Source organism: Taudactylus pleione, unplaced genomic scaffold (assembly GCF_031769625.1).
Source record: "Taudactylus pleione unplaced genomic scaffold, aTauple2 ptg000276l, whole genome shotgun sequence".
Taxonomy (NCBI): domain Eukaryota; kingdom Metazoa; phylum Chordata; class Amphibia; order Anura; family Myobatrachidae; genus Taudactylus; species Taudactylus pleione.
The window spans coordinates 11985574-11998549 of NW_028284678.1; the positions used below are offsets into that span (position 1 = coordinate 11985574).

The 12976-nt window shown below is 45.1% G+C and overlaps 1 protein-coding gene across 1 annotated transcript in view; it reads right to left on the bottom strand.

The window, feature by feature from the left end:
- Positions 1–12976, bottom strand: part of URB1 (URB1 ribosome biogenesis factor) — a 144227-nt gene that overhangs the window by 95236 nt on the left and 36015 nt on the right. Inside the window, exons 13-15 of the mRNA XM_088481649.1 lie at positions 3738–3854; positions 2581–2693; positions 2346–2456 (exon numbers count right to left, since the gene is read on the bottom strand). Coding sequence (XP_088337775.1) covers positions 2346–2456; positions 2581–2693; positions 3738–3854 — 341 coding nt within the window. The remainder of the gene's footprint in view (positions 1–2345; positions 2457–2580; positions 2694–3737; positions 3855–12976) is intronic.

Here is a 12976-nt window from a genome sequence, read left to right on the forward strand (position 1 = left end):
AGACATTTTCTCTTTGATGTGTAAAATGACACCGATGATGAAAATGTTGTTTTGATATAACAATCAATCTTAAAACTGTATCTCCTTTATAACACATTTTCCTTTATAACACATTTTCCTTTATAACACATTTTCCTTTATAACACATTTTCCTTTATAACACATTTTCCTTTATAACACATTTTCCTTTATAACACATTTTAACCTTTCACTGTGTGTCTAATATATATGTACTTCACTTTTTTTATTTTCATTCTTTATATGCAGCTGCTCCTAACTATCTCTTTACACTGCACTTTTCTTACTATGGTGATGCCCTGGGGCGGCTTAGCTGGGCCGGTTTTGGGGGGTCCTGCGCTCTGGATTTGAACCTTAGTATGTTAGGGAAAGAGGTTACCTGGATATGGTGGGTAGGCCCATAACCTTGGCCATGATTATGCTAAAAACCTCTATTGATTGCAAAATTTTATTGCATTTATATATATTATTAATCATTTGGAGTTGTGCACCTGAGATTTTGTCTGTTTCTATATCTCCAAGTCAGATTCCAAATTATACCTCCACAGACATCGGTTGGCTACAACGACATGAGAGGAGTCGCTGCTTCTCCTGGATAAGAGGAGTATGGAGGGTTTGGTGAGAGCGGAAAACACCCAGGCACTGAGGGAAACGTAAATAAAAAATTCTGTCCTGGTGATTAGTGCTAGTCACAGCCATAACCTCCCCTCCTTCGGTAAACAACAGAGGCTGGGGTGCAACATGCTAGAGCAGACCTTACTTACTGTAGACCCTTCTCAACCGTACTGCAAGCAGACTTGGTTTGCCCTAAAAATGTGTCTCCACGCCCCAGAGGGGGGGGGGGAGTCGCTTTTCCCTCTTTGTTGCTGTACGGCTTATATAAAAAAGGAGCAAGAAACTGCTGAGTGATCAGACGGATTTCTTCTGGGGCCTAGTTTGGGGTTATACGTGCAGATTTTCTCCACCCTGTATTGGATGATCAGTCCATACACTGGAAATACTTGAGAAGGTTTCCCAGACCAGGCGTATTGTTCCTCCAGGAGGCAGCAGCAGGCCCTATACTGACTGTTCCTGCGTTCCCCAACACAACACATAGGAAAACGCACTTTCCAAATACTTACTATGGGAATTGTAAATCTAAAATGGAACATCCTTTAATCTGTAGGTGTACAACGCCTCTTGAGCCATTGCTGGCTTAAAATAAGCCTAGTAAACAGGTTACACCTACAGTTCGCTCTCTATTGTTTTTAAGAGAACCTGCTTAATATACAGTATACACTGAGTGGCCAAATTATTAGGACAACCAGGCGACTTTCTACTTGTAAGCTATTCTCTCAGACAATTCTGACGTAGAATACATGTATAAGAACGGAAAGAAGAAGGTATGCAGAGACTAATGAAGAGCACCACATGAAATTATGGGTCAATGTTGCAATCTGACGGATTTAGAACGTGGAATGATTGTTAGCGCTCCCAGCTGCGGTGCCAGCATTTGCAAAACTGATGCAGTGGTAAATTGTTCGAGGGCCCAGCGCAAGGCCTGTGGTCATGTATGGCTCCTAGGCACTCAAGCGGAACGGAGAGTGGTCAGACTTGTTCAGTCCCACAGACAGGCAACAGTGCATCAATGTATGGATATTCTGAATCAGGGATCAATTCGGATGGCCGCTAAATGAACAGTACGCCTCACATTACATGGTATGGGCTACAGAACAAGCGGCCTGTCCTCACCCCATTGCGGACTTGCTGCACACAGGGTGAAACGTCTCCAGTTTGCTCAGGAACACAGGTATTGGGACAGTAAATGATTGAAAGAGGGTCATGTGATCTGACGAATCACGTTCTCTGCCACGCCATGCAGACAGTAGGGTGAGAATATGGAGGCAACAGCAGGAAAGCTTGGATCCTCCGTGCATGGTCACAGCTCTGTAGGCTGGCGGAGGCACCATTATGGAGGTACAGTTCATGGCACCTGGGCTAATAATCCCCACAAAACATACAGTTATTAGAAGAATTCAAGCCGTGTTAAGGGCAACATTTGGCCCGATAAAGTACTAACCCTGTGGTCATAAAAATTTGGCCACTGGGTGTAAATCACAAAGCCATAATAAAGAGTGAGAGTGTATAACCTGGAGACAAGTTCTCTTTGAAATTATAAATTCCTTTCCCAACAAAAATGAAATAATAATTTAGCATAAATTGGGCACCTGTGGTCCTAAGCAGCATGAGCAGAATAGAGAGCCATCGACACATTGCAGACACAGCTTCTCCTGGGTACCAATCTGTGGTAACAATCTGAGGTAAAGCAACAACAAAACAACAATTACCTTAATGACCAACAGTCTGGTTGACGTTTTCAGCTGCAGTTTCTTACATGTGACAAACATTTTCAGAAGGAGATAAAACACAGACTTTTCCCCTCCAACATCTCGCGGTTCCTGTGAATGAAAGGTAAATGCTATAACTATCATTTCTCCTACTATCACCCCAGGCATGATGCCGGCTTATGAGGCCTCGGTTTGCCATCTTGTCTCGAACAGATTAATAGGACAGGAGACAAACCTGCACTTTGAACCATGAAAACTTGCTCGCTGGCAATTCAAGAGCCACCTGAAGGATCTGATGCTGGAGGACGGGAGGGACCTCCTCGCAGACACCGCTCTCACTCACAATACCTACGGTGAGAGAAGACACAAAGACGTCCATGTCCGACATGTAGTTGTTTACACTCCAACTTTTAAAATCACACTATAAAAGGAGGCCGGAGAAGACCAGACTTCAGTTCCCTTAATGACCTGCTCACCCAGCTGCCTATTTATCAGGCTACCAGCTAAAGAGTCTCTTGGATCAGTTTCCCCATGTTTCAGTGAGCAGCTCAAACACCATTGTCTGTTCTATTGCCAACAGCCATCCCGGATGGGACAGTCCATGGCATTATAGCAAGTGAGGGCGTGCTACAATCCGGGAAATAACAAAAAAAAGAGAACCTCAACAACCTCTGGAGGTTAGAGGGTCATGGCATATAACAACTGAAGCGAATCAGGTCCCTATGACTGCTCCAGAAGGATAACGCTTCAATATCCCTCCAATATGACAACTAGGCTTCTGTGTCCTCATCTAACACTGTATTATTCATTCATCTCTTGGGTGTAAGTTAAATGGAAGAAAACAAGAGAAAATAACACTTGTATTTATTACTTCTCATCTAAGAGTACTTACCGTTATCCTACTTACTGGCTTTTAACACGTCTAAATTTGTCATACAGCATTGAGATGTTTGATGCAAAAATAGACTGCGAGGGAAGCAATTAAATTGTTCAATCAACAGAAGAACAGGTAACCTAGATACAGGAAACCCTGGTTCCGAGCTAGAACTTGTATCAACCAAAGAAAAAGTGTGAAATGCAATTAACTCCCCCGTCCTTTAACTCAACTTAATCCAAAATTAGTTCTCAGGAGAACTGATCTTTTAAATATAGACTCTGAAACTAGGAGCTATATTTACTCAAGTGAGAGTTTTAAAAGTGGAGATGTTGCCCATAGCAACCAGATTCTACTTAACATTTACCTAGCACCTTCTAGAAGATAATAGCTACAATCTGATTGGTTGCTATGGGCAACATCTCCACTTCTAAAAACTCTCACATTAGCAAATTTACCCCTTGTTCTTTGATATTCTATTGTTGTATCCCTTGTACAGGTTCCTGCCCTTTACTTACCTTTTAGTAGTTTGCTGAAATCAAAATTACTCTGAGATACTAGATGGGGAACCACCCTCTGATACAAGCACAGGACTCGGAGGAGGGAGGCCTTCACAAAGGTGTTCTGGACGGCATCTGAGAATGACAGAACATAGCAACATCAGCAACTGTAACAGGATATAATACCTGCTTGGTGCTAGTATCACTTCTTAAGCATACTTCGAGTCCTTTATGATAATGCAAGATCGCAAAGCAAATGCTTGTGACTCCATTCACTAATGGTTGTGCAAACGCACCTGTTTACATATGAAGCGTATCTATCAGCTATATGCTGCCCCGGATGGAGCCGGGATTGTGGCATTAGTGGCAAAATGTAGGCCAGCTGTACGCATGCACTTAACATTGTGTCCAATGACTAAATGAGAAGGGAGATGAATGTCTTCTGTAAGCCAGAGGTGATCCCAGGTCAGTAAGGTGCCGCAGACAGTTCTGCCCACAGACAGAGGACTCCATTTCAGGTACTTTACAGCCGCCGGAAGGACAGAGTCAGTCCTATGCTGTCAATAGGAGACCATCAGCACTTTCTAAGTACTCCAGAGGCGGAAAAGAAAATCTTTCTGCACACAAATTCCAGTGTAGTACATTCCATCAAAATTCATTAGCAAATTAATGTAAGCCCTCAGGGACCATATAAAGCAGTCCTACTATTAAAAGTCCTTCTGTCACTGCATAGTCACTAATGCATTCATGTTTGGAAAACTTCAAGATTCAGCTTTAAACTCACTTAAAAGAGGACGTGTGTCTTACCTGGTTAAGTCCTTTTCTTTGGGGTCGCAGGCTTAGACCATGGGTATAAGGTGGAGCAGGAGGAGTCCAGGCACCAACTGGTTAAACTTCCTCCCCCTGCAAACCCCCCCCCCCCTCCCCTCCTTGTCCTATACCCCACCTCCAGCCTCAGGTAGGCTAGTTAAGTTAGCAAGCCAAAGGCAGGAGCGAGGAAGTGAAGAAGGAAAACCGACCTACTCATAATGGTCCAACACCCCGGAATGCTAAAGGAGGACTGGAACAGAGTAAAAAAACCCTGCCTGCCTGGTGTGTCAGGGTGGGCGGCCTGTGTCCCCTATGGTGTTCGAAAAAAGGACTTAACCAGGTAAGACATAAGTCCTCTTTTCTTCTTCACGTTCCATAGGGGACACAGGCTTAGATCACGGGACGTCCCAAAGCGATCCCATTACGGGAGGGGATGCGCCAGAGCTGCACTGAGAACCCCTTCAGCCAAAATCCGCGTCCGCAGCAGCGAAGGTGTCAAATGAAAACACCCGGAGAAAATATGGGCGGAGAAAGATATGGCCTTGTCACGAAACTGCTCAGCTGAGCCATCCAAGAAAAAGCCACCAATCCAGTGAAAAAATCCAACTGCAAAGAGGGAAAAGAAAGGACCGCCATCTCTGAAGCATGACGGAAAAACAAGCGGATCCAACTTGTTGAGTCCCATGTGGAAACCGACCTGTAGAACCCTGAATTGCTCAAGACTGAGTCATAAGCAACGAGACGGGCCAGATTCGGAGAGAAATGCGGGCCCTGAGACAGAAGATCCGGCCACAAGGGAGATACAACAGAGCATTGATAGAAGATCTGCGTACCAAGCTCACCAAGGCCCATATGGGGCAAACAGGATAACCATGCCTCCCTCCCACTGCAGCCTGCGGTATCCATAAAATTGGACGGAAGACATATGAGATGAATGAACTCCTGCCGGATAGGCCAGATGTCCACCCGAAGGGCTCCCGGAACCCTGGTAGTGGAGCAGTTCCGCGGTAGTCTGTGTTCGTTCAGAGATGTCATCAAGGCGATGTTTGGCCACAATCAGCGAAGAACTAGGATCCAAAAGGCATCTGGATAAAGCCCCCATTCGCCTGGGTAGATGCCCAGGTGGCCGAGGAAGCTCTCTTCCCTTTCCCGGACTCTGGGGAGCTAGATTACCGACAGAGCCGGAAGTTGACACACAGCCCAGATGAGAACACAACACACCACCTACAATGCCCCGTGACTGAGTGTCGCCCCCGATGATGGTTTATGTAGGCAATGGCAGTCACATTATTGGATTGAACCTGGACCAGACCATGCTGTAGGAGCAGCTGAGCCAGGCAGAGAGCTCTGATTGGATTGTTCGGGAATCCACAAAGTGATCGCCACTCGGCCCACGGAAGGTTGTACCCCATGTGGAATCCAGTAGGGGGTGCCTGTCTATGCAGGCTGCACAGACCACAAGAGGTAGAGCCGAACCTCCCAGGAAGGTGTGAGCTAACGGTGGGATCTGTTCCACAGGGACCATCCTCCATCTGAAGAGGCTGGGAGTGAAACTATGCATATTCCGACATGATGAATGCGGAGACAAACTAACCCAGGATTTCTACTTCCTGAAGAAGCCGCTGATTACTTTGAAGGCGGAGAAACGCGTAGAAGTTGTGCCGCTCGTGTGATCACACCTGTTAGTTGGTCATTCCTACCGGACACCAACGCTAGCTATTGCTGCTGTTAAGGTCTGCATAAGGATACACTCTCCGTGGAGCAAGGGGAGAGAGGTCAGACTTTATACAATACGTGAGTGCACCACATTCTGATAACAGTGATAGAATTGCTAAATGGACTGACACCCAGGTCTCCATATTAAACCAGGAATATACTCCTTTATTATTGGGACTTTGTTTAACTATTGGATCCCAGTGCCAACAAAGTTATCTATGTTTGCATTCTCTGTCATTTGACATTCTATAAATCTGTTATAACAGAGAGAGCAGAAAGAGCTGGAAAATACCAAGCTACAAAAGTTTTGGATATTCCGGTTTGCCTATTAACCTGGAGGAGCTCTTCTATATACAGTCAGGTGCATAAATATTGGGACATTGACAGAATTTTCATATTTTGGCCTCTATTCACCACCACAATGGCTTTGAAATGAAATAAACAAGATGTGCTTTAACTGCAGACTTTCAGATTTAATTTGAGGGTAATTACATCCAAATCAGGTGAACGGTGTAGGAATTACAACGGTTTCTATATGTGCCTCCCACTTTTTAAGGGGCCAAAAGTAATGGGACTATCAACTCAAAAGCTATTTCATGGACAGGTGTGGGCTATTCCCTCGTTAGTTCATTATCAATTAAGCAGGTAAAAGGTCTGGAGTTGATTCTAGGTGTGACATTTGCATTTGGAATCAGTTGCTGTCGACTCTCAATATGAGATCCAAAGAGCTGTCACTATCAGTGAAGCAAGCCATCATTAGGCTGAAAAATCAAAACAAACCCATCAGAGAGATAGCAAAAACATTAGGTGTGGCCAAATCAACTGTTTGGAACATTCTTAAAAAGAAAGAATGCACCGGAGAGCTCAGCAACACCAAAAGACCCGGAAGACCATGGAAAATAATTGTGGTGCATGACAGCACAATTATTTCCCTGGTGAAGAAAAACCTCTTCACAACAGTTGGCCAAATCAAGAACACTCTCCAGGAGGTAGGTGTATATGTGTCAAAGTCAACAATCAAGAGAAGACTTCACAAGAGTGAATATAGAGGGTTCACCACAAGATGTAAACCATTGGTGAGCCTCAAAAACAGGAAGACCAGATTAGAGTTTGCCAAACAACATCTAAAATAGCCATTACAGTTCTGGAACAACATCCTATGGACAGATGAGACAAAGATCAACTTGTACCAGAGTGATGGGAAGAGAAGATTATGGAGAAGGAAAGGAACTGCTTATGATCCAAAACATACCACCTCATCAGTGAAGCATGGTGGTGGTAGTGTCATGGCGTGGGCATGTATGGCTGCCAATGGAACTGGTTCCCATGTATTTATTTATTATGTGACAAAAGCAGCAGAATGAATTCTGAAGTGTTTCGGGCAATATTATATGCTCATATTCAGTCAAATGCTTCAGAACTCATTGGACGGCGCTTCACAGTGCAGATGGACAATGACCCGAAGCATACTGTAAAAGCAACCAGAAAGTTTTTTAAGGATAAAAAGTGGAATGTTATGCAATGGCCAAGTCAATCCCCTGACCTGAATCCGATTGAGCAGGCATTTCACTTGATGAAGACAAAACTGAAGAGAAAATGCCCCAAGAACAAGCAGGAACTGAAGACATTTGCAGTAGAGGCCTGGCAGAGCATCACCAGGGATGAAACCCAGCATCTGGTGATGTCTATGCGCTCCAGACTTCAGGCTGTAATTACCTGCAAAAGATTTGCAACAAAGTATTAAAAAGTGAAATTTAGATTTAGGATTGTTTAGTTTGTCCCATTACTTTTGGCCCCTTAAAAAGTGGGAGGCACATATAGAAACCATTGTAATTCCTACACCGTTCACCTGATTTGGATGTAATTACCCTCAAATTAAATCTGAAAGTCTGCAGTTAAAGCACATCTTGTTTGATTCATTTCAAAGCCATTGTGGTGGTGAATAGAGGCCAAAATATGAAAATTCTGTCAATGTCCCAATATTTATGCACCTGACTGTAATTGGAATTGTGTCCACTGACTGCATCTTTTAGTACAAATAAACTTGCCGACATTGGTATATACGTTGTCATTTTGACACCTTATAAAATTATCCAGTTTACTCTAACAAAGAGTTTTGAAGTATTCTGTATTATGGGTTATATAATTTTCTCTCTTTAAATGTGAAAATGTCTGTATTTGTTGCAGAGCCCTATTGATACAATTGCATCTTAAAGTACCAACACAGATATATTGGTTATTTTACGATCTGTTACACTGCAGTCGTCTCATCTGTTTAAATAGATTTTAGATTAATTGGTTTATTTGTATTACTGTGGTTACTTTTTATTCATTATTTTTATTAAATATTATTTCCATATGATTAAATATTGACTTAATTGTATACTGAGATAGCGATTCTTAAGTTCTATAAGTATAGTTACCTTTTTTCTATTGACAGGTAGAGTATAGCCTGTCCTGATATTTGAAGCGGCAGTCTTACTGATTTTTTACAGCTGCATGCTTTATTTGGATATTTATCCATTCCAGTGCTAGATTGATTGTTTTTCTTAACCGAGGATCTTAATGCAAGAGTGTATTGGCGATTACCAAAAACTTTGTGAATCCTGGCCTATAGGTCCCAAGCTTTTCTGGTGAGGGGGAAGACCCGCTGAACCCAGTAATTTCCGTGGGACTGGAGGAGACCTATTGAGATATCGATGTGTTCCTTGAGAACATCCAAGGACTGGGCAAGGATCAGAAGGTTGTTTAGAGAAGGTAGAAACTGGATGACCCTGCAGTGTAAATTATTTACCATGACTTTCGTTAAAAGTAGAGGGGACCTGAAAAGACCATAGGTGCTCTTCCACAGGCAATGTCTAAAAATTAAAATGCTCCTAGGACGCAAGCCAGAGGAAACTCTGGTGACTGGGCTGCATAGGAAACGGCAAATAGGCCTCCCAAAAATCCAAGTAGGCCCTGAGATCCCCCAGAGTCAGTGCCAGAATGATGGATAGAGACTCCATGCGGACACACCAAAAACACTGTTGAGGATTTCCAGGTGAAGAGACTGTCAAAAAGTCAGTGCCTTTTAAGGGGAACTGGAACACATACTCAGGAGGCCAGAAGGGTGTGAACAAAGTCCCCCAGTTGGAAAAAATAGGATCTGAGGCCTTTCCTGAAAGGCTACAGTGTAGCCCCAGGAGAGAAAATTTCACCCTCTGGCATCCTACACAGTCCCCATCCAGGTGTAGGTCTGCCTCCTTGGAGGTAGGATAACTGGTAGACCTGGGCTGTTTAGCTTGGGGCCTGGAAGAGTCACCCGTAGCCCTTAGAAAGATTAGCTCTTGACCCTTCCCTCCGAGGACATTAGAAATTCACGAGCTAGGTCACAGAAGGGAGGAAGGTCGCCCTGGATGCAGTCATTGTGGCTTCAATTCTGTCCAAAACAGGTTTCTAGCGAATGACCTGAAAGTGGAAGAGCACCTATGGCTTTCCTAAAGTCTGAGTCAGCGCGCCAGAACTTAATCCAGAGAGCTTGACTAACAGCCACCAAGGATGCAGACACCTGAAATCAGGACACCAGTATCTATAGTTGCTTCTCCTATATAAGAAGTCACCCTCTGATGTTTTCACCTGATGCAGCTCGTTCCAATGGGAAACCTAGCTAAGGCTCTCCTAAAAAGCATCCATCCAGCCTCCAATAGCTTTAGCTACTTAAGCAGAAGTCAGGGCTGGATACGCGATAGTGTCTGCAGAATATAAGTCCCTTTTGAGGGAAGTTCCATTGTCCTGTCTGTCGGATACCAAATTTGGACTGGGAAAGGTAGCGTTTTTGACTAGATAGGCCATGTGAGCATCCACAGAGGAGGAAGCTCATTTTGCCAGGTCTGCAGAAGGTAGAGAATTGAAGGAAGTAAAGTGCTTAGAAACCTGGAGGTGCCTATTCGATTGAGCCCTCCGTAGAAGGTCCACACGCTGCGCAAAAGATGGGAATTCTGCGGACAGTCTACTGAAGCTTGAAAGCGAGCACTAGCCTTAGAGGTCTGTAGCCTACAGCACCTGGTATTCCCAGGCGTCCAAGTATTAACCAGGCCTGACTCGGTTTAGCTTCCCAGATAAGACGATATCGGGCGTGTTTAGGGTGGTGTGGTGGTAGGCCTCGCTTTGAAGTGAAGAGCAGATCCTGTCCCGTTAAACCGGACGGTTACGTCTAGCTGCGGTATGGGATAGATGAAAATATAGCCTGAAATATTAGACAAAGTCCCAGTGAGGAACGTCAGATTACCGGACAGGGACGCAGCACTATCTAACCTGGTGCCTGTAATGCGGTTCCTGTCCTGCCTCTGCTGGAAAGATGCAGACACCTGCTCTTAAAGCGAGAAGGGCTAAATCCATGGCTCCTAACACCGAATGCTATAAGCTACCCAGCTAGGCCCCAATAGGGATACTGGTAGGGGGCGCGGCGGTCCCTGGGGTTGGCAGTCTTTGTGACGGACACACTCTGACACTGCAGAGGATGTTCAGTAGCTCTCCAAAGACTAACTGAAGCATGGCCAGGTTAAAATGGCCACTCAAGTGTCTCAGCTGGGAGGGGACAGAGGAGGGAGAATCCCTGTGGCATGCCTATCGCAATGAGGGAGCACACCAAGGGAGAGGGGGAGGGGCTGAATGGGAGAGCCTACCTCCCCCTTGCTGAACAAGATCCCCCAAGGCAATGGCTGCTTCTAATGAAGCGCCCCATTGCCTGTGCCCTGGTGGTCTAGCGGAGGCACCAGGCGGCCTGGGCGACCACTGACAGCACCGCCGGTGGTCTACCACACCGGCAGTAACAACCGCTGCAGCGCGGCTCCCTGTAAGCAGGGAGCCGCTCTTACCTTTGAGCAGCATCCATGCCTCCCCCGGCGTCCGGCTGCAAATCCCTAATGTGTGCTGGGGGACTGGCCGAAGTCACTGTCCCGCTCGCCGTGGCCGCATTGGGTCGGTGGAGCAGCAGTGCGGGCGACCTATTGGATGACTAGCGTTGCCCGCTCAGAGAAAAAAAAATAGTAAAATAAATAAAAATTTAAGAAAAGAAGCTTTAGACTGCAGAGCAGCCTCTAACATGTGACTTGCTCCTGCAGGGCACCAAACTCAACTGGCCTGCATGAGGCTGGGTAAAGGGGGAGAGGAGCCGGAGCAGCTGGGAGAAAAAAGTTTAACTAGTTGGTGCCCGGACTCTTCCTGCTCCAACCTATACCCATGGTCTAAGCCTGTGTCCCCTATGGAAGGTGGAAAAGAAAATGTACCTTTTCATTAAAGCGTGCCAGACCTCTTCATATCTTTATACTTTTCTCCTCTTCCCATAACTCAACATACTAAAAAAAAGGTTTTGACCCCCTCTTTATGCAAAACTGTTAATTCCCGCCAACCTGAACGATGTCCTTTACCTGTCCCCAAGTCAACCGCCGAATGTTCACCCACTCGCCTTAGTACAGTGCATCCGGAAAGTATTCACAATGCTTCACCTTTTCCACAATTTGTTATGTTACAGCCTTATTCCAAAATGGAATAAACTGATTTTTGTCCTCAAAATTCTACACACAATATCCCATAATGACAACGTGTAAAAAGTTTTTCTGATATTTTTTCAAATTTAATAAAAAAAACAAAAACAAAGAAAGCACATGTACATAAGTATTCACGGACTTTGCCATGAAGCTCAAAATTGAGCCCAGTTGCATCCAGTTTCCACTGATCATCCTTGAGATGTTCCTACAGCTTAACTGGAGTCCACCTGTGGTAAATTCAGTTGATTGGACATGATTTTGAAAAGGCATACACCTCTCTATATAAGGTCCCACACTTGACAGTGCATGTCAGAGCACAAACCAAGCACGAAGTCCAAGCAATTGTCTGTAGACCTCCGATACAGGATTGTCTCGAGGCACAAATCTGGGGAAGGGTCCAGAAAAATATCTGCTGCTTTGAAGGTGTCAATGAGCACAGTGGTCTCCATCATCCATAAATGGAAGAAGTTCTGAACCACCAGGACTCTTCCTAGAGTTGGCCGGACGTCTAAACTGAGCGATCAGGGGAGAAGGTCCCTAGTCAGTGAGGTGACCAAGAACCCAATGGTCACTGTCAGAGCTACAGCATTCCTCTGTGGAGAGAGGAGAACCTTCCAGAAGGTCAACCATCTCTGCAGCAATCCACCGATCAGGCCTGTATGGTAGAGTGGCCAGACGGAAGCCACTCCTTAGTAAAAAGCACATGGCAGGCCGCCAGGAGTTTGCCAAAATGCACCTGAAGGACTCTCAGCGGCAGGAACTGGGAGACTAGTCAGGATAGAGGGAAAGATGAATGCAGAAATGTTGGAGACATCCTGGTTGAAAACCTGCTCCAGAGCGCACTTGACATCAGACTGGGGCGACTGTTCATCTTTCAGCAGGACAACGACCCAAAGCACACAGCCAAAATATCAAAGGAGTGGCTTCAGCACAACTCTGTGAATGTCCTTGAGTGGCCCAGCCAGAGCCCAGACTTGAATCCGATTGAACATCTCTGGAGAGATCTGAAAATGGCTGTGCACCGAGGCTTCACATCCAACCTGATGGAGCTTGAGAGGTGCTGCAAAGAGGAATGCTGCCCAAAGATAGGTATGCCAAGCTTGTGGCATCATATATTCAAAAAGACTTGAGGCTGTAATTGCTGCCAAAGGTGCATCAACAAAGTATTGAGCAAAGGCTGTGAATACTTATGTACATGTGATT